Source organism: Saccopteryx bilineata, chromosome 2 (genome assembly GCF_036850765.1).
Source record: "Saccopteryx bilineata isolate mSacBil1 chromosome 2, mSacBil1_pri_phased_curated, whole genome shotgun sequence".
In the NCBI taxonomy this organism is placed as follows: Eukaryota; Metazoa; Chordata; class Mammalia; order Chiroptera; family Emballonuridae; genus Saccopteryx; species Saccopteryx bilineata.
Window position 1 is genome coordinate 171710848 of NC_089491.1, and position 25741 is coordinate 171736588.

A 25741-nucleotide genomic window follows, 5' to 3' on the forward strand; every position below is an offset into this window, starting at 1 on the left:
AAGTCAGTTCCCTGGGACTCCCACTGAGAAAATACCATCCCCACCCCACCCCTGGCGCCAATTTCCAGGCAAGGGGACTGAGCGATGCCAAGGAGGCAAACAGGCCTGTAAATTACTGATGGCAGTGGTGGGGGGAGTGCTGGGAAGTCTCTGAGGTAAGAAATATTGTAAGACGGGGAATGAGGGGGATGCTACAGGAATAGGAGCAGCTGCCAAAAAGGAAAAGGAACAGAAACATCACACAAAGGCAGTTTGGAAAAAAAATGTTTTATTCCTCTTTGCACAGAGCAGTATATGAAGGTGGATATATCCTGACTCCATACATGTCTTACACAAAAATGCCTCCTCAAATATACCTAGTTATGCACCACACTTCAGTCTCGGAGAACTGGCAATTAGTGGGTAGGGCAGAACGCTAAATCTCAGGAAGGTTTTTTGAGACATTTTTGTGGGAAGTTTTGGGTCAAGGGAAAAGATTAGACCCAAGAGTGGGTATTCCATCCTCCATCTTCCTGGGGAAATCCAAATCCTGAAGGTTTTCTGAAGAAAGGCACCTCTCTCAACAATCTAGGGAGGGGACGAGCCCAGACCTACTGCCTAGATGTAAGGCTGAGGCAGAGAGAAGACGGGTAAGCAACAGAGACTGCAGACCCAAGGCAGAGTGAAAAGCATGTGGGCGAGCAAACAGCACTGAGAGCAAGTCATAAATTCCACCCCTCCCTAGTTCTGAGCAGAAGCTCTTCTTCCCAAGACTAGAATGCAGTGTTAGTTCAGGGACCAGCTTCCCTCCAGGGCACAGAGAGGACAAACCAGGCAAAGATCCCAGGGTGGTAAAGACTGAGTTAAGGTATCAGACCAAGAGATCGACACTCCCGCAATGAACATTCACAGACCACAGCAGTTTTGAAACTATAAGCCAGAATCAGGCTAAAGAATGCACTGCAACTGGAATACAGAATTTTATAAGCCCTATCCAGTAAAATTTTAATTACTGCTTCTTCCACTCTGTCCCCTGCCTATGAGCTGTTCCAATGTTTTTTCCAAGGCTGGAGAACGGGGCAGTAAGAAGGAATGGGAGAAAATGGCTGAGGCCAGTAAGTGGGGCTGTGGCTGAGACTAGGTATACCTCTCCCCAACCCCCACTCATTCTACAGAAAAGAATTCTCTTCCCCTCCCCTTGCTGGACATATGGACTGTTGAGATGAAGGCTGGGTAAAGGTAAAGGGAGAAAAACACTCAGCACATTCTTTCTCCTGCTTTGATCTGAAGTATAGCTGCAGCATGGGCACAGAAGTTAAAAAGAAATAATGCAGGGTAGGAGAACACGGGAGGATAATCCAGTTGAGAAAAGAAGACTGCTTCCCCTGCCCTGCATCCCAATCTGCTGGGAGCTCTACTCCCAGAACTATAAAAACCATGAGAAGGGATGGGAAGTACCTAGGGGTCTGGGGAGAGCAACCATAGACAGGGTGGAGATTTAAGGATCTCAGTGATCCCGGAGATGACCCTGAGAGCATCAGCTGGGAGACTGGATGAGAAGTCGCAGCAGACATGTGGGTTTTTTGAGGGGGTGAGGAGCCAGGAACAGGGGGTCTTCACCGAAGGAGTGACCACTTGATCTGTTCTTTGGCTGACTGCAGCACCTGCAGGGACAAGGGCAGCATTGAGGGGTTTGCTGGGAGGTAGAGTGGGGATGGTGTCTGGGGCTTTCCTTCCCCTCACTTGTCTTAACTGTTCTAAGAAGAATGGCAATTAGAAAATCCCCAAGGCTAGAGGAATACAAAGAATGTCTCTAAGGCCCTAGAGCAGGGGTCCCCAAACTTTTTACACAGGGGGCCAGTTCACTGTCCCTCAGACCGTTGGAGGGCCGGACTATAAAAAAAAACTATGAACAAATTCCTGTGCACACTGCACATATCTTATTTTAAAGTAAAAAAACAAAACGGGAACAAATACAATATTTAAAATAAAGAACAAGTAAATTTAAATCAACAAACTGACCAGTATTTCAATGGGAACTATGCTCCTCTCACTGACCACCAATGAAAGAGGTGCCCTTCCAGAAGTGCGGTGGGGGCCGGATAAATGGCCTCAGGGGGCCACATGTGGCCCGCGGGCCGTAGTTTGGGGACCCCTGCGGGCCTAGAGGATTGTCAGTTTGGGAAATTGCCAAAAAATTCAAATCCATTGGTAGGATGAAGAGAGAAGAGGTATACCTGAGAGGAAGGAAAAAAACTGGGGGTTACTGGACTTATGTTATAGGGGTGTGTTTGTGTTACTACATCCAGATGGGTAGAAAATAAAACCTCTCCCTCACCCTCTGCCCCAGGCCCCCCAATCAGCAGGATGGATCTGTAAAACCTGCATATTCTAGAATATGCATTTCTAGTTTAGCATTCAATTGAGTAAGTGTGAATGTGTATGAGTGTGGGTACGTGTATGCACATAGACTATCTGCTTAAGGCAAGCCTCTGCTGGAGAATAAATCACAGAATGAGGCATCAGACAGGGAGGGTTTGAAGGGTACATGCCAAGGCTGACAGCCACTGTCCACAGGAAACTGGTACGAGAGTTGGGTTGGGAAGGGGCATGTGGCTATAAGAGTCCCGGTTCTCTATGATAGGAGGGGCCAAAGAAGATGTGTCTTCAGTTTCTAGTCTCATTCAGACTTGGTAGGTTGGGATGGAATGCTATTCTAGCCTCTTTAGTGACCCAACCCATCTGGAGAGGAAGGAGGGAGAAAGACATACCTGAGATACGGTCTGCTCTGTAAGGGGGACATCTTCACCCTACAGCACAGAGAAAAAAGCATTCAGTGTGGGAGAAAGCCGGAGTAAGAGCTGACTGAAATTTGGCAGTGGAGAAGAGTTGGTCCTTTAAACTGAAGCAAAGGGCAGAAACCTAAACTTCTCAGTCCCTTTTAGAAACAAATACAGCCACAATTTTAGTTGGCCAGAGGGACTGTGAGCAAAAAACGGTCATTTCATCCATCCTCTATTTAAAGGCAGGAGGACTTCTTAAAAGATTTATTCCATTCCAAGTAATCAGCAGGTTATGTGATCCACAATTTAGGGGGACTTGATTCCCCAGTCAGCAAAGACCTTCCCTGAATATCAATATCACTAGGGAAAGGATGAGGGGAGCCAGGGATCCTGCAAAGCCTCATGGGTAACAACAGCATGTTAATTTGAAGAAATAAACTGCTGTAACAGCAGCCTGAGAAGGGGAAGGAGGGAGTTGGTGGGGGAGACCCTCTCTCTTGCCACACAGAGACATATGTTAGAGGAGAAGATTAAACTATGCAAATTGAGCCCATGGTAGTTAAGAGAGAAGATTTCCCATTACCCAGCACTGTCAGCCTTCACTCTATGGAGGTCAGAGCTGGGCCATTCTGTGAATGGGGAGATTTGCTTTGATCAGACAGATCTGCACCCCCACAATTTGCTGGTGGGCACCCATCATTACCTCCCCAGCAGACTTGGCACCTTCTATCATTAACTCCAGGCTCCCCCCTTTTTAAAATGTATTTATTGATTTTAGAGAGAGAGGGAGGGAGGAAGTAAGAGAGAGAGAGAGAAACATCAATCTGTTCCTGCATTTGCCCTGATCAGTCATCGAACCAGCAACCTCTGCACACTGGAACAAAGCTCTAACCCAGTGGTCGGCAAACTCATTAGTCAACAGAGGCAAATATCAACAGTACAGTGATGGAAATTTCTTTTGAGAGCCAAATATTTTAAACTTAAACTATATAGGTAGGTACATTCCTTATTGAGGTAGCGCCTGCACATGGTATTTTGTGGAGAGCCGCATGTGGCTCACGAGCTGTGGTTTGCCAACCACTGCTCTAACCAATTGAGCTATCCCGCCAGGGTCAGAGGGTCCTCTCCCCACACCTTTATGATATCACTAGAACCAAAGAGGACTAAGGTTTTAGCAAATAAGGAGTTCTTTATGGAGAGGCGGTATCCTCAGTTTTACAAGACCTTAAAAGACAAGGAAGACACTCCTCTGCCTCAAATGACTGCAATCCATCCCCAAAGGAAAAATAAGCCAACTCTAAGTTCCTGTATAGTTTCAGGACCAGCAATATTAAAATTTCTTTTATTTCACCATTAATTCAATAAGTATATGTTAAATGTTCACTCTATGCAAAGACTGTATGAGGTGCTAGGTGCCAGGCTAGGGGCAGAAATAATGTTCCTCTGCTTCTCTTCTTTTGAGATGAGAATTTGAAAAAGGAGAAGACTGTATTTGTTCTACAAGCCCAGACCCTTAGATACACTCAGCAAGTCTGGCCCTGGAGAGTGAGTAGATGGAGGGATACAGAGGATCACACTCCTGCTTACCCTTAACGCCACCCGGTGTACCACTTGCTGGGGGTCACTCTCTAAGATGACCCTACAAGACAAAGAACAGACCATCTTTCACTCTCTCCTGAAGGACCAACTTACTGTGGGACTACTGTGGCCACTCAGTCCACCTGCCTTAAGATGGGCAGCTACCCGCACCCCCAGCCCCACACACCCTGAATCCAGGGAGATCCAGGCAAGTCAGAGAACTCACCCTCCATCTACGATTTCATCCACAGCCAAGAAGAGCCCCTCCATGTTCTCCAGCAAAGCTCGCTTTTCTACATTTTTTCTGAGTACCCAAGAAAAAAGAAAAACCAGCCCATGTGTGAAAGGATTCCTAAGACATTGTCTGGGTTGGGATTCTACACTAGACCAATAAATGTCTCCATCAACCACACAAAGAAGTAAATAAGGTAAATAAGAACTTTTTAGCTAATCCATTCTAAACCCCTTCCTACTCTTATTTGCTGACAAAAGATCAGGAATGTCAACAGATTCAAACAATGCAGTTAAGCACACGCCCTCCCTCCCGGGAGCACTCCCGAGCCTTTTTCTTCCACATGCATCTCCTAAACTCTAACGGTCCCCACAAGACTCCCAACCAAGGGAGCAATGGGCAGCAGCAGCTCATCCCGGGCTAAACCCTCAACCTGTCCCCAAGGCCCCCTTTCTCTTGACTCTCCAGTAAGCTGACAGCAACCCCACCTTGGCTCACTTCTTTCCCATAACCTTTCTAGAGAGCCAAAGCAGCCCTGCCTAGTTGTTCTGTTGTTTCTTCTATCCTAAGCCCTTCCTTCTTGCACAAAAAGAGGGGGAAAAATACAGTTAATGTCTGACTATTCAAGTGTTGATTATCCAGAGCTATTCCTTCTTTCCTACCCACCATGATGCTGCTCATGACATTGCTCATAAATGCTGACATCAGTGGGCAGAAAAAAGAGAAATAAACGGAGCTAAAACTCAATCTGGAGGTGGTAGGAGATGGGGACGGATGAGTGCAAACTCTATTTGCACTCAAGCCCTGACAAACCTTCTAAGCCTCTCACTGTTCCCCTCCATCCCCCCTCTCATCAGCTCTCCTCAGATCTTGAAAAGAAACCCAACAAGGGGTTGGGAACAGTCAAGGCCTGCATCCACCAGCCTCAGATCTGATGGTTGGTGCTTGTGGCCAGTCACATCCATCAGTCTTACTCTTTCACTAGATTACCTGAAATAAAGTCTATTCATTCACCTGGCTAAGAAATAAATCACCCCTTTCCTGAGGAAATCTGAGCCATTCACCCTGCTGATTTTGTGGGGCTGAGAATGCCTGTTGTTTTCTCCAATGGCTGTCTGTGCTGGTCTCACTTGGGAGCTGCTAGGGGAATGAAGTTCAGAGCTCTGTATGTTTTCAGGAAAAGTATCTTTTATTTATTTATTTGTTTGTTTAATTAATTAATTCAGTGAGAGGAGGGGAGGCAGCAGACAGTCTCTCACATGCACCCCAAGCAGGATCCACCTGTCAAGCCCACTAGGGGGTGCTGCTCTGCCCATCTGGGGCATTGCTCAGCAATGGAGCTCTTCTTAGTGTCTGAGGAGAGGCCATGAAGCTATCCTCAGTGCCAAGGGCCAACTCATTCCAATTCAGCCATGGCTACAGGAGGGGAAGAAAGAGAGAGAGAGAAGCGAGAGGGGTGGTGTGGAGAAACATGTGTACTTCTCCTGTGTACTCTGACCAGGAATTGAACCCAGGACATCCACATGCTGTGCTGATGCTCTACCACTGAACCAACTGGCCAGGCCTCTTATCTTTTCTACTGCTCATCTACGTGGGAACAGAGGACTGGTGGAGTGGTAGAAGGGGAGGAGAGGGTAATTGGCATATTCTTCCTGTTTTACAGAAGAGAAAAACTTAGGGCTCAAAATGAAAAATTAGGAGCGTTGCCTCCATTCCCAAGGTATTAATGTTTTATCTAGGACATTTCCCTAGGTTTGCCCCTTTCCTACCTCTAAGGTAAAGAATGAAATCCAGGGCAGTACTTTGAGGATGTTTAGTACTCTGACATAGCCACTGGGGAATAGAGTAGACATCGAGTTGAAGATTCTGCTCCCTGCCAATTCCCTTTCTTAGGAGAATTATTCCAAAGGGACATACTCTCCCCTCCATCCAGTCCTCCCATCAGTGTGTATTACTCTGTAATAATAAGCCCAACTTCTCAAGGTAAATCAGCACCCCAGAGCCTCTGCTGATGACCCACAAATGCCTGGGCCTGAAGAATAGTGACTTTTTCTACAAAACAGATGGCAAGAATGGACTGCTCACCTCAGCATCTGGCTTAACGAATCAAAAAGGCAGTTCAAAACAGCCATGAGCATCAGCTGTTGGGAGACAGAAGCAGAAGGATAAGGTTCAAGGCCCTGAAAGCTGCTACCTGAAAACAAAAGCCTCTAATTCATTAACCCTCAAAAGACAAAGACTTTAACAAAAGACCAAAAGCATAAAAGCATAAGGTGGAAGTGAGAGCAAAACAGAAATAGATTCTGCCACATGATCCCACAATTTGTTGTCTCTCTTTGACCAGACTGTTCAAATAGAGCTTTCCTGTCAGAGTCGTCTACATGTATTTACCAACTGTATGTGTTACTGGATGTCTTAAGTAGAGAAATCATTAATCAAGTAATAGCTGAGATCAGAGATTTGGTGGAAAGACCATGGGCTTTGGAGTCTGACAGATCTGGGCTTAATCCCAGCTGAGCCATTTTCTAGATGTGTAAGCCTGGGAAAATTAGGTTGAACCACATGAAACTGCCACTTTTGTAGTTCAACAGTGGTTATATACTAGTAATTTCATATAGTTTCTCATCTACAGAACTAGGACACCAATGCCTACAACTCACAGAAGTGCTGTAAGATTTAAATAACAATGTACTTTACAAAGCACTTATAATAATAAGAGCTCCGTAAGAGCTGGTTCTCTCAAACTTTTACATTTGCCTCAAATTATGTAGGGGCTTATTTTTTCTTACCTACTCTCCTTCCTAGAACTTCCTACCTGAGGTAAATAACTTTTCCTATGCAGAGGAAGCACCCAATCTTCCAGAGTGTACAAGTCTCAAGGATATAGCCATTCAGAATGTTGGCTAATTGACAGAAAGTCAGTCAGGTGTGGAACCATCACAGCAGGAGCAAGCATCCCCCCACTTTGACCATACCCCAGAAATCCATCTTAAAACACACTATCTGGAGGTCACTGATGTTGTATGTTAATATGTATTAAAATACATGTGGTATCTCCTACATGGAGATAAAGCTCTGGAAAAAACTTCTATTCTAGGTTGATTCATTTGTGAAGCCAGTAGGAATATATGACAACTTCATTAGCCCAGTCAGAAGCCAAAGGGATGTGGTACTCCTAAGGCCACAAACAGTACTACGTCCTGCCTTTGGTTTAGGTAATGGGATCAGAAATAGCAAAGAGGGGTGGGGATTCTCACCTCATTTTCATAGGAGCTGCCAATCACATAGAAATAGAGATCAATACTGCTTTTGTATACTACTGTTAGGCCTTCCAAGAGGGCGATTTCACCTGGAGGGGGAAAGGTAGAAACGGTGGGTAGTCTGAGACAAGGATGTAGGATAGGAGTTACCATGAACTCCTGGTATCCAGCTGTTTTGGGCTCAGATAATATAGGTCAATGGCCCCTAAAGATCGAAGTTGACCTGTTTTTTATTTTCAGGTAGCAGCAGAAGGGAAGTATAAACTTGGGGAAGTTTAAATGTATCTTCTCCTCTAAGCACCCTCCCCCCACTACTCTTATTTCCCTCTTTGTATAAGAGACAGGATACTAGTCGATCCTTTGGAGGTGAAAATGCAGAGCGGTCACCTTTACAGACTTCCATTTACCTGCCCTAATGGATGCGGTACAATAAGCAGAGCTGCAGTTAAATTTGTCAAGTGAGGCTCATAAATCCAGGGACTAGACAGGTAGCTAACAGCCAACCTTCCAGCATGGTATTCCCGCGTGAGGTACACTCACCTCCCCATTACATTTCTGAAGAGTTTATTATGTGAGGGGAGGAGGAAAAAAGAAAAAAAGGAGGCAGTCATTTTATCTTTCTCCGCAGTCCTGCTGCCACCCCCTTCCCACCACGGTTCCCCAGCACAGGAGTAGTGAAAGGAAAATGACCTACTGTCAGTCCGATGGGTCTTGTTGAAAATATTCTTCTCAAAGGCCTTCTGCTCCTTGACACTGGGGTAGGTGTCGTCATAGTACTGGTCAGAGGGAAAGGAACGGGTTGGGTCATTACAGCTGAGAGCCCAGAATGATTAGTGACTGTGTTATGCCCTGGATCTTGGATTTCTCTATTTCAAGGCATGGGTTAAGGGAGAAATATTGACATGAAGAAGGAAGAACTACAGAGACAGGAAATGGGCAGTAAGTAACCAAAAAAAAATTTTTAAGGACCCTGCTCTAAGCAACTCCACCTCACATTTCTAATATTTTATTTTTTTATTTTTATTGATTTTAGAGAGAGAAGGGAGAGAGCTAGAGAGACAGGAACAGCAATCTGTTACTATATGTGCCCTGGCTGAGGATTGAACCAGAAAACTCTGAGCTTCAGAACAAAGCTCTAACTAACTGAACTATCAGGCCAGGGCTACATTCACATTTCTAAGACTATAAGGACAGAGGCCTTATAAGTACTACAATGATGTTCTTCCCTGCCTGTATCTTAGGAGAGCAATCATGGGATCACTCTCATCAAGAGCTTACTAGAAGCTACCCTGTGTCAGGGAGCAGTGTTAGAGAACACAAAAGGCATTAACAGCACAGAACACTTCTTGCAGACCCTTATTCACTGTACGATGCTAACGAATAGAGAAAGGCTACAAAAATAAAGGCAAACCGGGCCCTGCCAGGATAGCTCAGTTGGTTAGAGCATTGTCCAGGAACGCAGAGGCTGCTGGTTAGATCCCTGGTCAGGAGATGGATGTTCCTGTCACATACACGTGTGAGTTCTCTCTCCCTCCCTCTCTCTAAAATAAATAAATAAATAACAAATAAATAGCAAATAAATAAATAAATGGCAAACCGAAGACTATTGACCTGGGATGCTGAGGTCTGAGATTAAAAACCCCAAGGTTGCTGGCTTAAGTGCAGGCTCATAATGGCTTGAGCATGGGCTTACCAGCTTGAGCATGGTATCATCAACATGATCCCAGGGTCCCTGGCTTGAACCCAAAGGTCACTGGCTTAAGACTAAGGTCACTGGCTTGAGCAGGGGTCACTGGCTCAGCTGAAGCCTCCCACCACCCCATCAAGGCACATACAAGAAGCAATCAATGAATAACTAAAGTGCTGCAACTATGAGTTGATGCTTCTCATCTCTCTCCTTTCCTGTCTGTCTCTTTCTAAAAAGAAAAAAATAAAAGAAAGGCAAACCCTACCCTATGCTCTCTCATATCTGAGCTTTCTTTTCTGTAAATTCAAAGGAAGAGGCAATCTAGCACATTGCTGAGCCCCCTCCCAAGCTCTCCCCGGCAAGAGGGCAGAGATGCAGGCTGCTAAATCGCTCAGCCCTTTAGGGGCTAATCCGTTGCAGTCAGCTGAAGACCTATGACAGGTCTGGCATTTAGTAACTGGATCAACTGTTTCAAAAGGTGTCCTGCATAGTTACATCCAATTACAGGGAGGAACAGCTGGTGAATGCTAAACTAATCTCTACCTGCTGATTGATTTATGCTATGCTTACCCGGAGTTAATACATCAGGGACAGAAAAAATTTCTACAGGAGGGGGAGAATATAAAAGGAGAGCAGAGGAGTGTCCTGTCTTTTCTTTTTAAATAGATTCAAAGTTAGAAACATCACACTGGGAAAGCCAGGAGGTAATAACCTTGGTGGTAACTGCAGGCCTAGGGCCTGGAACTACAAGAAATTTCCTTGGAAAAACCCAGGCTGGTGACAAGGTAGAAGGGAAAGGGACAGAACTGATGGGCACAGGCAGGCTGCTTCTCACATCACTGCTTTGTTCAGAAACCAAGGTTCCAAAGTTGTTGGCCCTGGTCGGTTGGCTCAGTGGTAGAGCGTTAGCCCAGCATGTGAAAGTTCCGGGTTCACCTGACCAGGCGGTGGCGCAGTGGATAGAGCGTTGGACTGGGATGCCGAGGACCCAGGTTCAAGACCCCGAGGTCACCAGATTGAGCGCGGGCTCATCTGGTTTGAGCAAAAAGCTCACCAGCTTGAACCCAAGGTCGCTGGCTCTAGCAAGGGGTTACTTGGTCTGCTGAAGCCTGCGGTCAAGGCACATATGAGAAACCAATTAATGAACAACTAAGGTGTTGCAACATGCAATGAAAAACTAATGATTGATGCTTCTCATCTCTCTCCGTTCCTGTCTGTCTGTCCCTGTCTATCCCTCTCTCTCTCTCTGAAAAAAAAAAAAGTTCCGGGTTCAATTCCCGGTCAGGGCACACAAGAGAAGCGCCCATCTGCTTCTCCACCCCTCTCCCTCTCGCTTCTCTCCCTCTCTCTCTCTCTCTTTCTCTCTTCCTCTCCTGCAGCCATAGCTCGATTAGAGCGAGTTGGCCACAGGTGCTGAGGATGGCTCCATGGCCTCCGCCTCAGGTGCTAAGAAGACCTTGGTAGCTGAGCAACAAGTAATGCCACAGATGGGCAGAGCATCACCCCCTACTGGGCTTGCCAGGTGAATCCTGGTAGGGGTTCACGCGGGAGTCTGTCTCCACCTCCCCTCCTCTCAATGAATAATAAGTTTTAAAAAGGTGTTCTCTGTTCTGATGCTGATAACAAAGGAGGTCAAAATCTGAGGATATAGCAAGTAGAGACAGGCAACTAAGAAAGAAGCAGTTTAGGTTTTATCTGTAGTAGGCATGGGAAAGATGGGAGAATTCTCAGTTACATTATCAAGGAATATGACTTAATAGGGTAAGATACAAAATTCAAATCTCAAAATTAGTCTTTGTCTTGCTCCTAAACTAACTTGAAAGGAAATCTTACCTTGGCAAAAAGTCGATCTCCATCATTGTCCAGAATCAGGATGGCTTTGACAGTATACAGAGAGGGTTCCTGAAGAGATATGAACATACCTTCAGTCCTGAAGGCTCCTTCCATCACTGGCAAACCAGATATTTTCTCCTAGTCCCACTGGGATGCTGTGTGTGTCCCCCTATCCCAACCTGGTTACATACTGACATTTCCACTGAGAATGACCAAGTGGTAAATGAAGTAAATTGAGGGAGGGAGGCATTTTAATAAAGGGCTCCAAAGCAGCATCAGATAAACAGTTTCTCTGAGCCAGACCCATAGAGTGCTTAATCAAGGTAGATCATGCTGTTATTCCCAAATATTATGCTACAGTTATTTCCAAATTACTCCCCTTCACTGGTCTCCCACGAACAAGTGAGTATGAAATGTGGTCAGATTAATTAACAGGCACTACACAAGGCTATTTGAAAACAGGATTGAATGCCCTAATGTACTTGGAAGTTTCTGCAGTCCCAATGCAGCAGCAATGCAGAGGCATAAAGCAAGCCTTTCGTAAACCACCCACACACTGAGCAGAGGGAAATGTCATTGCAGTGTGTACACACACATATACAACCAGTCTGAGTGCAGCCCAGTGAGACATCCATCTCCCAAGACTTCGCCTATTATTCCAATTCCTCAACTACACCCCAACCACCATCACTTAACTTGCAGGGACAAAAAACAATCTATATTTTGGGGAAGTTAAGAAGCAATGAGAAGAGGATCCATCTAAGAAAACACTCTTTGGCCTGGAGATTAAGAATAGCAGGGGGGATGTTTCTACACTATCAAGAATCAAACTTTGAGTACACTGTCTCTCATAAATGAGCTGCAGTTTTAGTCTTAATAGTTACACTTGAACTCAAATAGCTACAAAGCATATCACTTTGCAAAAAGCTCCTCTACTCTTGCAACTTCTACAGAATCAGCTAACCAGGAGAGGAAGAAGAAGGGAGGGGAGGCAGTGGTATGTGTACAGGTGTTTGCAGGCTCACATTCCTTGATTTTCTAATCGGTATTACTTTACTTAACATTGCTATCCCTCCCCTTTGTTATAAAACATGACTGTTGCTTTGCTACCTCCCTTTCCTGGCTTACTCAGGAAACCCACAGTCCTCACAGGAGTCAAATATACTCTCCAAGTATGTGTTTAACAAAGACCCAAGAGTGAGGAGAAAAGAATCATTACCAAGGAGCAGCAACTGCAGTGTCTATAAAGGTAAAAACTATCCCATGAGGCTCTAGGAGGTTTATGGTTCCATGGGAAGAACCAACCCTAGCTCAAGGAGTTAAGAATGAGAATAAAGGAAACTCGGTCTTTTAACAACAGATGAAGAATGTAAGCTTTCCCCACTTGAATTCTTGAGGACAGCAATTTTTTTGTTGTTGTTCATTGATTTATCCCAGTGTCCAAAACAATGTCTGACTCATACTAAACTCTCAGTATCTGTTGAATGATTATGAGAATAGTTAGCTTCAGAATAAAGTAAAACTGTTTTGATGTGGCATATGTCTAGGGACCCTCTTATAATTAGACTTCCAGATATAAGTAGATTATCTAGTGTGGCCATGTTGGGTGATATTACTATCAACTTATCTCTCCTCTGATAAACACTCCTTAGAGTGCCCACCCCTATATACATTACTCTCTGGAATAAACAAGACATGAGAAATTCCTCTCTCAAATGAAGAACCTCTGTGTCTAGCAGAGGGAAGTCTCTAGAGTCTCATCTAATAGGTCATCAATAAAAAGTTTTCCTAACTCCTAATCTCATAAGTCCCTACAGAGACATCTTCCCACAAAGCAGGCTCAGTTCTATAGCAACTGGCACCCTCAATTCACCAAAAGAGAAACACCAATGGGAATGAGTTTCCTTAACAGAGGGGGAAAAAATCCACAGGGAAGGAAGTTAGAAGAAATATTTTCCCCCACAATCTATTCCCTGGAAATCTTTGGCTCTGTTTCTCTCTCCATATTCACAGCAACCTCCGAGAGCTTCCTAATGGCATAAATTAGATATTGAGCTGGCATAGGTAACTGCAGCCATAGTGTCTGGCATCCCTAGAAAGAATGGGATACCAAAGAAAAGAAAAACCCTATGGCTACCTGCCAACGAGGAGAATCAATGTCCTTTGTGGCCAATGAAGTGTAAGTGCCTAAAACAGCTGGCAAAAAAGAGAAACAGATTTCTGGGTTCTGCTCTTGGCTGTTTTCACTAGCTTTCTAGAAGATGGTATCAAGGAAACCCCCAAAATAAAAATATTGGCTCTTCCTGGGAAGGATAAAAGACAGGCAAAGGAAGGTAAGGAGAAGACCAGATCTGATTAATGACAGCTCTGAAAGGGACAAGGCACTAAAGAAAATGCTGGCCATTTCAAACTTTCAAAGGAATAACTACACTAGATAAAACTAAGAATTTGCCTGACCAGGCGGTGGCACGGTGGATAGAGCGCTGATCTAGGACACAGAGGGCCCAGGTTTGAAAACCCTAGGTTGCCAGCTTGAGTATAGGCTCACCAGCTTGAGCATGGGGTTGCTGGCTTGAGTGTGGAATCATAGACGTGACACCATGGTTGCTGGCTTGAGCGTAAAGGTCGCTGGCTTGATCAAGGGGTCTCTGGCTAGGCTAGACAAGGCACATATGAGAAGGCAGTCAATGAACAACTGAGGTGCCACAACAAAGAACTGATGCCTCTCATCTCTCTCCCTTCCTGTCTGCCTGTCTATCTGTCCCTCTCACGAAAAAAACAACCTAAGAATTTAGGCGAGAGCTTAAATGCTGCTTTAATTCTCCATTCTGCTACAACTGGAGCCAGCCAGCTTCTCCTTTACTTCTCCTGCCACCTCCTGACTGCAGCTGGTTCCACTCCAGCCTGTGGCCTTTACCTCTCAGGAGTGGGGAAGGCCAGGGGTTCCTCTCACACCGTAAAACCAGTCAGTTTAAAGGTCTCAGAAGCTATTACTGATAATGTAATTTTATTTTTAAGTTTTGCAAAGGGCAAGTTTATAAATAACTCTCAGCTATTGAGAAACGAGCTTCCTCAACAATGGACTAGGCTTGACCTTATAACACATTAAATGCTAATTATTAAGAAAGATCCTACAAGCTTTCTTTCTTGTAGGGCCATGTTCAAGAAATTTAAAAGTCTACTTTGCCCTCCCATTCCCAAATGGGTAGCTGCTAGAAAGCTTTCGAGACAAAGTTCTGTGATGCACTGACTTTCAGAGAGCCACAGCCTGAGTGTATAACAGAACTTCACCTCAAATGCTAATGGTGCCTGGAAATGATGTGTAGGCAGATTAGTTTGTGGGAGGTTGGGTGGCTCAGATAGATTTTCATGTACTTTTTTATTATCAAGATAAACGGAGACTGGACTCCTCAGGAGAGCTGAAACAACACTGAACAAGCAAATAGCCTGTTACAAAGGAGTCTTTGATCTCAAACAGGGGATTCTGAAGCCTGGTAAAAAAATCAGCAACTCCTAGTATCCCCTCCCCCAGCACGGAGAATTAGAGAGTCATTCCTAGTGTTGCCCCCTGTGAGTTTTCGGATGACCTGCAGCTTACTAAGGATTACAGTCATTACCAAAGTATTAAAAAGGCGCCTGACCAGGCGGTGGCGCAGTGGACTGAGCGTAGGACTGGGATGCAGAGGACCCAGGTTTGAGACCCCGAGGTCGACAGCTTGAGCGCAGGCTCATCTGGTTTGAGGAAAAGCCCACCAGCTTGAACCCAAGGTCGCTGGCTCCAGCAAGGGGTTACTCGGTCTGCTGAAGGCCCGCAATCAATGAACAACTAATGGGTCTCAACGAAAAACTAATAATTGATGCTTCTCATCTCTCTCCGTTCCTGTTTGTCGGTCCCTGTCTATCCCTTTCTCTGACTCACTCTCTGTCTCTGTAAAAAATAAAAAAAATAAATTTAATATAAAAAAAAAGTATGAAAAAGGCAGTTCTGTATAAAAATTATTTGTGTGTCTTGTAAGCCAAACTAGAAAAGATGGGTTCTGAAAAAGTACTAAATTAAGTGTTCACAATGTATAATACTATACATTACTTACTATACTAAGAGAACAATTCTGGAGTAAGTCATATGTCATCAGAAGAGGTCTGGGGAGGGGTTGTTTGGAGAAGGCAGACAGGGTATTTGGGGGCTATGACTAATTACTTTGATTCATTTGGAGAAGGGGGACCAAGAAGCCTTCGTGCAGTTAAAGGACGCTATCCACAGAGCTGAAAGGGCACAAGTAAGAATCTGGTTGAGATTCCTAGAAAGTTCTCCATTCCCTACTTATAAAGAAATCTTTATGGCCATGCCAAAAAGTAGTACCTTGGCTTGGCAGTAGATCTTTATCAACTAGAAACAAGATGCTCTTCCCTCAACTCTATTTATAAAGTAAAGCCAAGACAGTAAAAACTAGAAGGAGAAATTCCTAGATACCAAACACAGCTCTACATGGCCTAAGCAGGTATTTGCTTCCTGACTCTGTGGCAACATTTTTTTAAGCTCATGAGAGAAAAAGACAGAGACAGACAGGGACAGAGAGAGATGAGAAGCATCAACTTGTTGTGGTACTTTAGTTGTTCATTGAGTGCCTCTCATATATGCCTTGATCGGGGAGCTCCAGCCAAGCCAATGACCCTTGCTTAAGCCAGAGACTTTGGGCTTCAAGCCAGTGACTTTTGGGCCCAAGGCAGCAAACATGGAGTCATGTCTATGATCCCATGCTCAAGCTGGCAACCCCACAATCAAGCCAGCAACATTGGGGTTTTGAACCTGGATCCTCAGCGTCCCAGGTCGACGCTCTATCCACTGCGCCACTGCCTGGTCAGACTGTGCCAACTTACTGAAAATGAAAAACTTTTGGGGTTGAAGGCTACAATTTGCCAGCCACAAGCCTAGGGACTTCAGATGAAAAGAAAAAAATTTAGGTAAAGACTCTGACAGGAACGAGCAGTTTTTGCATACTACCCAGGGGTTTTCTTAGATTCAAGAAGTATAGCTCAGTAAAGAATAGAAGCCACAGGTACCAAAGAAGTGGATGACATGAAGTCAAATACTGGTTATGTTGCTTAAATTCTCCATTCTGCTACAACTGGAGCTAGCAGTTTCCTGAACATATCCTGGGAAGGAAGAACTGAAAGTTGAAGAGATATCTAGAAAGAATCTTCCTATTGACATAGATATAAAACATGAATGCACAGTCACCAAGAATTCTGACATTACAGGATAAAATGTCCCTAAACTTCTAAAAAAAAAAAATCTTTATATTAGTCTGGATCAGCCATTACCTCAAGTTCTGCCTTTTTCTAGGATTCAGCTTCCTCACTGGAGAAATTAGAGACCGGAGCTAGATTAGTTAATGGTAATACTTTTTTTTTTTTTAATGGTAATACTTTTTTGAAGTACAGCAGGACCCCTTTGATAAGCTTATGAAATTGATGAAACCTGTTACAGAAAAAGACATTCACAAATTGTTATGATTTGAAGTTCACAGACCTACAATTAGAATTAAATGAGATTCTCTCTGAAGATAATACAATGATATGGAGAAGGAATGAAAAAAAGGGAAAATGAGTGAGATGTTTGTAAATCATCCCCTTTCTTCTGCCTGGCACCAAGAAATGACTTCAATAAATATGTGTGTGGCCTTCATAAGTTTAGTAAATATGATTGAGAAAACTAACAGAGCCAGCAGGGGGAGCCAAGTACAGCATCACACCCCTCCAGCTTCAATGACTAAATTTGGCAGCTGTAAAACAGATAGGCAAGGACAAAGATAACCAAGCCCCTGAGCTCTTCAGGAATGCAAAATCTCAGGTCCTTTATTAAAATTCAGAAAGCCAGTCTGCTTGAGAATTTTATGTCTAGAGGTCACACAGTCCCTAATTCTTCAACTACTATTAGCGAAGTGAAACAATTGCAGAAATGTGGGACAAAGCAAGCAGCACTTACTTGGAAGAGAAATAAATTGCACAAGCAGAAATCAGAGTACTCTGCACCTGAGGCTTGGGAGCAACATTAGAACATTCTGCCATCCCAGTTTGGTAATTCAGGAGCCCTCACTTAAACATCACTCAAAAAAGGGAACCATCAAATAGGGATAGATCTATTTCTGATGAGTCCTTGGTCATGATCCATATACTAATTTATTCCCAACACCTCCCCTCCATCTGCTCCTGAAAACAAAAAGCTACTTTTTTAAAAAATATGGAACACTTCACAAATTTGTGTGTTATCCTTATGCAGTGGCCATATTAATCTTCTCTGTTATTGTTCCAATTTTAGATTATGTGCTGTCCAAGTGAGCACCAAAAAGACAAGCCTTTAAAAGACTGAATTGTTAGTCTATATTCATCTTTCAGTCTATGCTCCCACAGATCAACCCGAGGCAGAATTGCTAGCCTCTCCCCTAGTTTCAGTCTCCCTCTAAAAACTATACAAAAAAGAGAAAAGGATAGAGAAAATTGGTAGATAGAGCTATACAGGCCAATGGCTTTGAATGGAGATGAACTGCCTGGGTAGAGGGAAAATTAAAAAGCCAAATTAAGAAGACCTAGGCTTCATCTGCAGCATGTAAGACTCAGGCTATACAACAGCAAAGATTTCCTGAAGAGATGGGGTGGTCAAACACCAGAAGAGATGACATAGGCTAAAGAATCTAAAGACAGGAGAATGCTAATAATCTGATCTAAAAGAAAGCCTATTCTGTGCAGAATCAGGAAAGGCAGAATGTGGGCAGGTCATTACCAATAGAGGCATCTTAAAATGCTCATGGACTTAAGAACTTTCTGATCCACCTTCATTGCCTACCCATGGGCACTCTGCCTTTGTCTTCCTAATCACTCTAGCATAAATGGATAGTTAGGCACTGATTCTTTACTCCTGTTGTTTCCTTTGCTTCTTTAGTTTCGTTTTCCATAACTAGTTTGTCAATATCCTGTCTAACCAAGTTATGTTGGTGGAGTATAAAGTAAAAAACAGTAGCAAATATCTAGATGAAAAACATCCTAAATCTGTCACTATGCTCCCTCAAATATTTGGATAATTGCATTCATCCTTTACCTCCCAGGGAAGACCTGGCTTCTCAAGGGTCTGGCTTTCTTCGAGTGGAGGCCCCTCCTCCTCTTCTGACTGTGTGACAGCTTCCCTAGATCTTTGACATAATTTATACCTTGCCAGGGACCAACTCTTTCCCACCACTGTGAAGGAGAGGGTAAATATAAATACGTTGGAAATCTATAACGAGGTCTTCTTGGAGAGTTAGTAGCAGCGTCAATTGCTCTTTAGGGGTTTTAGTTCAGGCCGAGGTCTGCTTCCAGTAATCAACCATTAAAACAAGCTGGCCAGAGTAACAGCACAGTTTATTCTGATCATTTAATTTGAAGTGTCAATAAATTAAACTTCAATCAATTAAACTAGGTGTGCAATAACCCAGATGGACACCCCAACACCAACATAATCACAATAAAAATTTTTATGGCTGCCAGGGACCTCACCGGGGGCAGTGCTGGCACTACTAGCACCCTGGCTGAGAAATATATGTCCACAGTGCAGGGACGAGGAGATTGCTTCTCCTTCTCCTAAAGAAATGGAGGGGCCAGGCACCCACAAGGACGCAGCTGGAAGAGGGGCACTGGGGACTGCCAGGAAGGAGATGGGAGTGCTTTGGGGGCTTAATGTAATTGATACCTTTGCCCAGAGCAGGAAGAGGGATCATTTAGGCCAAGTACCTCTACTGTTAGTGCCAAAGGAATTTAACAAAAGCCCCATTAAGATGATTCAGGAAGTAAAGGCCACAGAGCAATATCAACCTTTAAGTCATTTATGTGAAAAAAAAAAAAAGTCATTGATGTATTTTGTGTAGTTTCCTCCTCCATATATATGCATACTCTTATGCACTTTGCATGCCCTGATGTTTAAATAAGGCTGCTTAGAATTCAGGATTTGGTCTTTTTTTTTTTTTTTTTTTAAATGTATCCTATATATTTTTTATTTGTGTGACAGAGATAGAGAGACAGATAGGGACAGACAGACAGGAAGGGAGAGAGATGAGAAGCATCAAATCTTCATTACGGCACCTTAGTTGTTCATTGATTGCTTTCTCATATGTGCCTTGGCCGGGGGGCTACAGCAGAGCGAGTGACCCTTCGCTCAAGCCAGTGACGTCTGGCTCAAGCTGGTGAGCCTTGCTCAAACCAGATGAGCCCCCGCTCAAGCCGGCGACCTTGGGAGTTTCAAACCTGGGTCCTTTGCATCCCAGTTTGAAGCTATATCCACTGCGCCACCATCTGGTCAGGCGGATTTGGTCTTTTTTAAAATTCTTTTTTAATGTTTTAATTTGGGAGGGGGGGTTATACATTCTTTTTAGAGAGGAAGGAGGGGGGGTAGAGAGAAAGAGAGAAAGAGAGAGAGAGAGAGAAGGGGGGAGGAGCAGGAAGCATCAATTCCTATTATGTGCCTTGACCAGGCAAGCCCAGGGTTTCAAACCGGCAACCTCAGCAATTCCAGGTGTATATTTTATCCACTGCGCCACCACAGGTCAGGCTTGGTCATTTTTTTAGGATAAAAATATTAAGAGAAGAGAAAGGATACAAATAAGAAGTCTGGTCCATAAGCACTAGTAAAGCACTCTCAGTGAATCCAGAGAGGCTTAGGATAAATGAAGGACCTAAGGATCTAGACTGCTAGAGTAATTCCGCTTTGAGAAAAACAGTAAACCAAGTGAGGGAGGGGATAAGCCATTATCTTTAAGATTCCACACGTTATTAATAGAGGATGGTGACCTGCAAACATCCCTCTCCATACACAAGGAAGAGATAACCAGCAGAAAACAGCAGGTGAGAGGAGGCGAAGTCCAAAGATGCAAGCTGGGAACATCATTATTAAGTACTGGGAACAGAAGGAGATAAAGGTGTCTCTTTCTTTAGAGACTACAAGAAAACCTGAGAAAGATTAGATAAATGTGCTTAAGAGCTGGGGCTGGCTTACTTAATTTAAGAAATGTGACCTGCCTGACCAGGGGGTGGCACACTGGATACAGTGTCAGCCTGGGATGCTGAGGACCCAGGTTCCAAACCCCAAGGTCGCTGGTTTGAGCGCGGGCTCATCCAGCTTGAGTGCAGGATCACCAGCATGAGAGTGAGATCATGGACATGACCCCATCGTCACTGACTTGAGCCCAAGGTCGTTGGCTTGGCTGAAGCCCCCCCGGGGTCAAGTCACATAGGAGAAAGCAATCAATGAACAACTAAGGTGCTGCAACAAAGAATTGATGCTTCTCATCTCTCACCCTTTTTATCTGTCTGTCCCTCCCTGTCTGTCTCTCTCTCCCTCTTGCTAAAAAAAAAAAAGGTGACCCATATTAAAATCCTTAAATGAATGAAACCTATTGGTATTTAGATATACCCATAATCAGACCAAATTTCAATTGATAGTTCTTCTTGACGTCCTCTAGCTTATCCCTCCCTTTTTCTCAATATTCTATGGCTATGTGCCCTGTAGAGGTGAGGAAAGAATATGCTTTGATCAGACTTCCCCAGAGGTCTGGTCAAACCAGGTAATAAAAATGTGAAAGGAAGAAGCTAAATGATCTTTAGAAGTTCTCTCCCTAAGGAGTTGAATACTATCCAGTTACAATAAACTCTGTAGTTCAGTGCACAGCTAAGATAAGATCCAAGGATTCTTCATACTTTTCATAATGACGACGGTGACCTAATAATCAGGAGATACTGCTGAGTAGACAAACAAGAAAGAATTTAAAAGGAACAGTGAGGGTGGGTGACTCTGAATCAGATGGAGCTAAATTTTGTGAGCCAGTATGTGAGGGTAATGAGAAGAGAATAAAACACTTAGGAAATATCACCTAACTTCCAATAAGAGTTCCTCATCTGAACCACTGAATGCTGAAAATTACTGATGTGACTTGACTGTTTTCTCACTCCTCTGAGAGATAGCACAAAACTAGTGCCACTGTGGATACAGAGCAGTTCATTACATGCAATGAATGTCTTAGGTCATTAAAACTTAATTTTCTCCTAGAAATCCAGCTGAGAAGGGCTAGAATGGTGGTAAAGGCTTACAAATTCTTTTATTTTTTAAGAGAGTGAGAAAGGGACAGACAGACAGGAAGGGAGAGAGATGAGAAGCATCAATTTTCATTTTGGCACCTTAGTTGTCCATTGGTTTGCTTTCTCATATGTGCCTTGACCAGGGGGCTACAGCAGAGCAACTGACCCCTTGATCAAGTCAGTGACCTGTGGGCTCAAGCCAGCAACCATGGGATCATGTCTATGATCCCACGCTCAAGCCAGCAATCCTGCACTCAAGCTGGTGAGCCCGTGCTCAAGCTGGATGAGCCCACGCTCAAGCTGGGGACCTTGGGGTTTCGAACCTGGGTCCTTGGCATCCCAGGCCAATGCTCTATCCACTGCACCATGCCTGATCAGGAGGTATACAAGTTCTTAATTGGGAGCCCAAAATATATTGAAACTGTAAAAAGAAGAAAAATCTGTTGGAAAGAGCTGACACAGACAAAGGAAAATAAGAGTTTAATATCCTAAGGACTCTGGAGACCAGCACAAGAATTGATACCTGTTGATACTTTGTCCCCAACAAAAGCATTATATAACTGATGGTCAAAGTACAATTTTGTATATTGAAGAGGTGGAAGCTGATGAGGAGGTAACATTAAAGAGAGATTTAATACAGGGTTAGGAATTAAAATCTAATCTAGTTTTGACAATGTCCTTCTATAAGCAAGCCCTTTCTCCTATACCTTGGTTTCCCCTAACCCCACTACATAGGTTCATCATGAAAAAGAAGCAGTATGTGTGGGTTTTTGTTTGTTTAAGATTTTATTTACAGATTTTTTAGAGAGGAAAGGGGGGGGGGAGTAGGGAGCAACAACTCGCCTATGTGCCTTGACCCAGGGCAAGCCCAGGGTTTTGAACCCACAATCTCAGCATTTCAGGTTGACACTTTATCCACTGCGCCATCATAGATCAGGTTGAATCATTATGGGTTTTTTTTTTGTTTTGTTTTGTTTTTGTATTTTTCTGAAGCTGGAAATGGGGACAGTCAGACTCCCGCATGCGCCCGACAGGGATCCACCCGGCACGCCCACCAGGGGGCGATGCTCTGCCCCTCCGGGGCGTCGCTCTGCCACGACCAGAGCCACTCTAGCGCCTGGGGCAGAGGCCAAGGAGCCATCCCCAGCACCCGGGCCATCTTTACTCCAATGGAGCCTTGGCTGCGGGAGGGGAAGAGAGAGACAGAGAGGAAGGGGGGGGGGTGAAGAAGCAAATGGGCACTTCTCCTATGTGCCCTGGCCGGGAATCGAACCCAGGTCCCCCGCATGCCAGACCGACGCTCTACCGCTGAGCCAACCGGCCAGGGCCTCATTATGGTTTTTAAAGCAAAGTTCTGGGGTGGGACACCTGACCAGGTTAGCAGGGCTCTGTGAATGTGGCGTCTTATTTTTTAATTTTAATTTTTTTACAGGGACAGAGAGTCAGGATAGATAGGGACAGACAGACAGGAACGAAGAGAGATGAGAAGCATCAATCATCAGTTTTTTTGGTTGCGACACCGTAGTTGTTCATTGATTGCTTTCTCATATGTGCCATGACCGTGGGCCTTCAGCAGACTGAGTAACCCCCCGCTCGAGCCAGTGACCTTGGGTCCATGCTAGTGAGCTTTTTGCTCAAGCCAGATGAGCCCGCGCTCAAGCTGGCAACCTTGGGGTCTCGAACCTGGGTCCTTCCGCATCCCAGTCCGCCCGCTCTATCCACTGCGCCACCGCCTGGTCAGGCGAATGTGGCATCTTAGGTAGAGATTTAAATGGATATAAGAAAGAAACAGGTTGAAATACACTTCACTGAGGAAGCAGAGATAAAGAACTGAGGTAAGAGAAAATGTGAAAGACTTTACTTATAGTCCCTCAACTCACCACTAAACTTAGCTCCCCAAGTATCATCTCCCTCACCCTACCTATAAACAGGCTCCCTTCTAAACAGATGTAGGAATGTCTAAAATTTCTAAAAACTTCCAAAGAAACCAATTCCCTAGAACTTATCCCAATTTTTTAACTGGTTAATAGTGGTGAACTGCTTGGGATAGAAATACATATCATTAAAAACTACTAAAAAAAATAAGTAAAAATTTAAAAACTCAAATTTTAAGCTTTCTGTCTAGACTTGACCAACCCATATGAGGAATCATCCCTATCCTTGCTATTTTGAAAAGAAAAGCTTGCCCTGACTGGTTGGCTTAGTGGTACATAGAGCATTGGCCCAGCATGTGTATGTCCTGGGTTCAATTCCCAGTCAGGGCACACAGGAGAAGCAACTATCTGCTTTTTCCCTTCTCGCCCTTCTTTCTCTATCTCCCCCTTTCACAGCCACAGCTCGGCTCGATTGGTTCCAGTTCATGGGCTCTGGGCGATGAGGATGGCTCCCTGGAGCCTCTGCCTCAGGCACTAAAAATAGCTGGGTTGCCAGCATATCCCCAGATGGGCAGAGCACTGTCCCAGACGGGGGTTGCTGGGTGGATTCTGGTCAGGGCACATGAGGGAATCTGTCTCTCATCTCTCCTCCTCTCACTTAGAAAAGAAGAAAGAAAAGAACGGAAGGGAAGGGAAAGAAAAGAAAAAGGGAAGCCGAAACCTGTTATTCTCTTCTACCTGATGAGGATCTGAATGTGTACACGTATTAGAGCTGAAGGGAAAAGAAAAGCGAGCCCTAGAGTTCAACTCAATTAAAGAAGTAGCTTCAACCTAAATTCCTACCGACACATCCATGTTAACATCTCCAAAATGCAAAACAGATGGGACATTTTTGAGAGAAATGCTCTGGTCCAATTTTAAAGGTGTTGTTTGAACAAGCAAAAAAGACCATATGGACAAGGGAGCTTATACACTCGTTTAACCACCAAAACTCTCATAGAACTAAAGAGTGAGCTAGCATCCCAGATACAACAAGAATTCCTCAAGTTAAATGGGTAGGGGAAAGGAGAGCAGAATAAGGAGTCTGGAGAAATCTTCCACAATCTACGCTAACTCTACCAGGTATTCCAGACCTTTGATGGAATACTGGTTATCATAACCGTTCTATATAAAATGGATTAATAGGAAACCAAAGTAAAAAGAAAACCGTGTTTTGAAGGAATGTGACAGGCAATGACCAATGTAGTGTCAAATTTTGACAACCAACAGAAGGCTGTGATAACAAACACCTGCACTCTATTTTGGGGGCAACTCAAACCAGGATGTCCTCCACAATGCTCAGAATCAGCGGAACCTGAAAAGCCCCAATCCAGTACGCTTACGATCCTTTGCGTCCCTAAGATCTCCATGTGGTCCCTTCAACTTTCCACCGATTTCGCCTTCTCCATAGCTAAGCTTCCTACTCTAAACCGAGGCTTTAGTTCCTTCTCTAGGCCACATGCTTACTCCAGGGGCTGACCGAACTTTCGGTCCCCGAAGATTACCTGGAATTCCCCTTTCTATCCCCTCCCAGTCAGACTGAATCCCGACTCCCAGCCCCTGTGGACAATGCAGCAACTCAGCAGCCCCGGCTCCTACCAAAATCAGCGCCTCCATCTTGCCCCGCAGCTGGTGCCGACGTGGAGCCGCAAACGCAACGCCGCCGCTGATTGGCCTTACGTCTTCATTACACCCCGCCCAGGATGGGGATTATTGGACTACCAAGGGCCAGTTATTACTTTATTGACCAATCAGTGTACTAGTTTGCTTAGCGGAAGCAAAGTGTCCAGCCAGAAAGCGCAGTTATTTGATTGTCAGTTTAAACACTCAATAAAATGCCAAAACCTCATAACTGATTGGGCGGGAGGTCCAGGAGGGATTGTTTCCATGGGGAACAGAGGAAGCGAATATTAATTTTCAATTGGCAGGGCGGAGAGCACGTGTATCGTCCGCCCGATTTAGCGGCTTCGATGTGCACTCCCTTTAGGGGGCACTATGTCTCCTTAGCCCTTAAAACTGGCAACTCCAGCCCTGGCCGGTTGGCTCAGCGGTAGAGCGTAGGGTTCGATTCCCGGCCAGGGCACACAGGAGAAGCGCCCATTTGCTTCTCCACCCCTCCGCTGCGCCTTCCTCTCTGTCTCTCTCTTCCCCTCCCGCAGCCAAGGCTCCATTGGAGCAAAGATGGCCCGAGCGCTGGGGATGGCTCTGTGGCCTCTGCCTCAGGCGCTAGAGTGGCTCTGGTCGCAATATGGCGACGCCCAGGATGGGCAGAGCATCGCCCCCTGGTGGGCAGAGCACCCCCCCCCATGGTGGGCGTGCCGGGTGGATCCCGGTGGGGCACAAGCGGGAGTCTGTCTGACTGTCTCTCCCCGTTT

General features: G+C 44.7%; 1 protein-coding gene and 1 non-coding gene across 2 annotated transcripts; both read right to left on the reverse strand.

Annotated features, from left to right (window-relative positions):
• Window positions 1-251: 251 nt before the first annotated feature.
• On the reverse strand, window positions 252-25058 carry COPZ1 (COPI coat complex subunit zeta 1). Its single transcript, XM_066258514.1, has 9 exons — window positions 24966-25058; window positions 11353-11421; window positions 8527-8608; window positions 7830-7921; window positions 6658-6713; window positions 4567-4644; window positions 4350-4401; window positions 2751-2789; window positions 252-1643 (listed from the first exon to the last, which is right to left on the reverse strand). The coding sequence occupies exons 1-9, from the start codon at window positions 24981-24983 to the stop codon at window positions 1596-1598; spliced, it is 534 nt and encodes a 177-aa protein (XP_066114611.1). The 5' UTR covers window positions 24984-25058; the 3' UTR covers window positions 252-1595.
• Window positions 17588-17695, reverse strand: LOC136327933 (U6 spliceosomal RNA). Its single transcript, XR_010729986.1, has one exon. It is a non-coding gene; the product is annotated as a U6 spliceosomal RNA (small nuclear RNA).
• Window positions 25059-25741: the final 683 nt, after the last annotated feature.

What these genes read in the sequence shown, in the direction of transcription:
- COPZ1 (XM_066258514.1), bottom strand. An exon ending in TACACCGGGTGGCGTTAAGG is followed by an intron (nt 2,790 to 4,349) that starts GTAAGCAGGAGT and finishes TCTGTGCTGTAG; the next exon opens with GGTGAAGATGTCCCCCTTAC. An exon ending in CAGAGCAGACCGTATCTCAG is followed by an intron (nt 1,644 to 2,750) that starts GTATGTCTTTCT and finishes TTGTCCCTGCAG; the next exon opens with GTGCTGCAGTCAGCCAAAGA.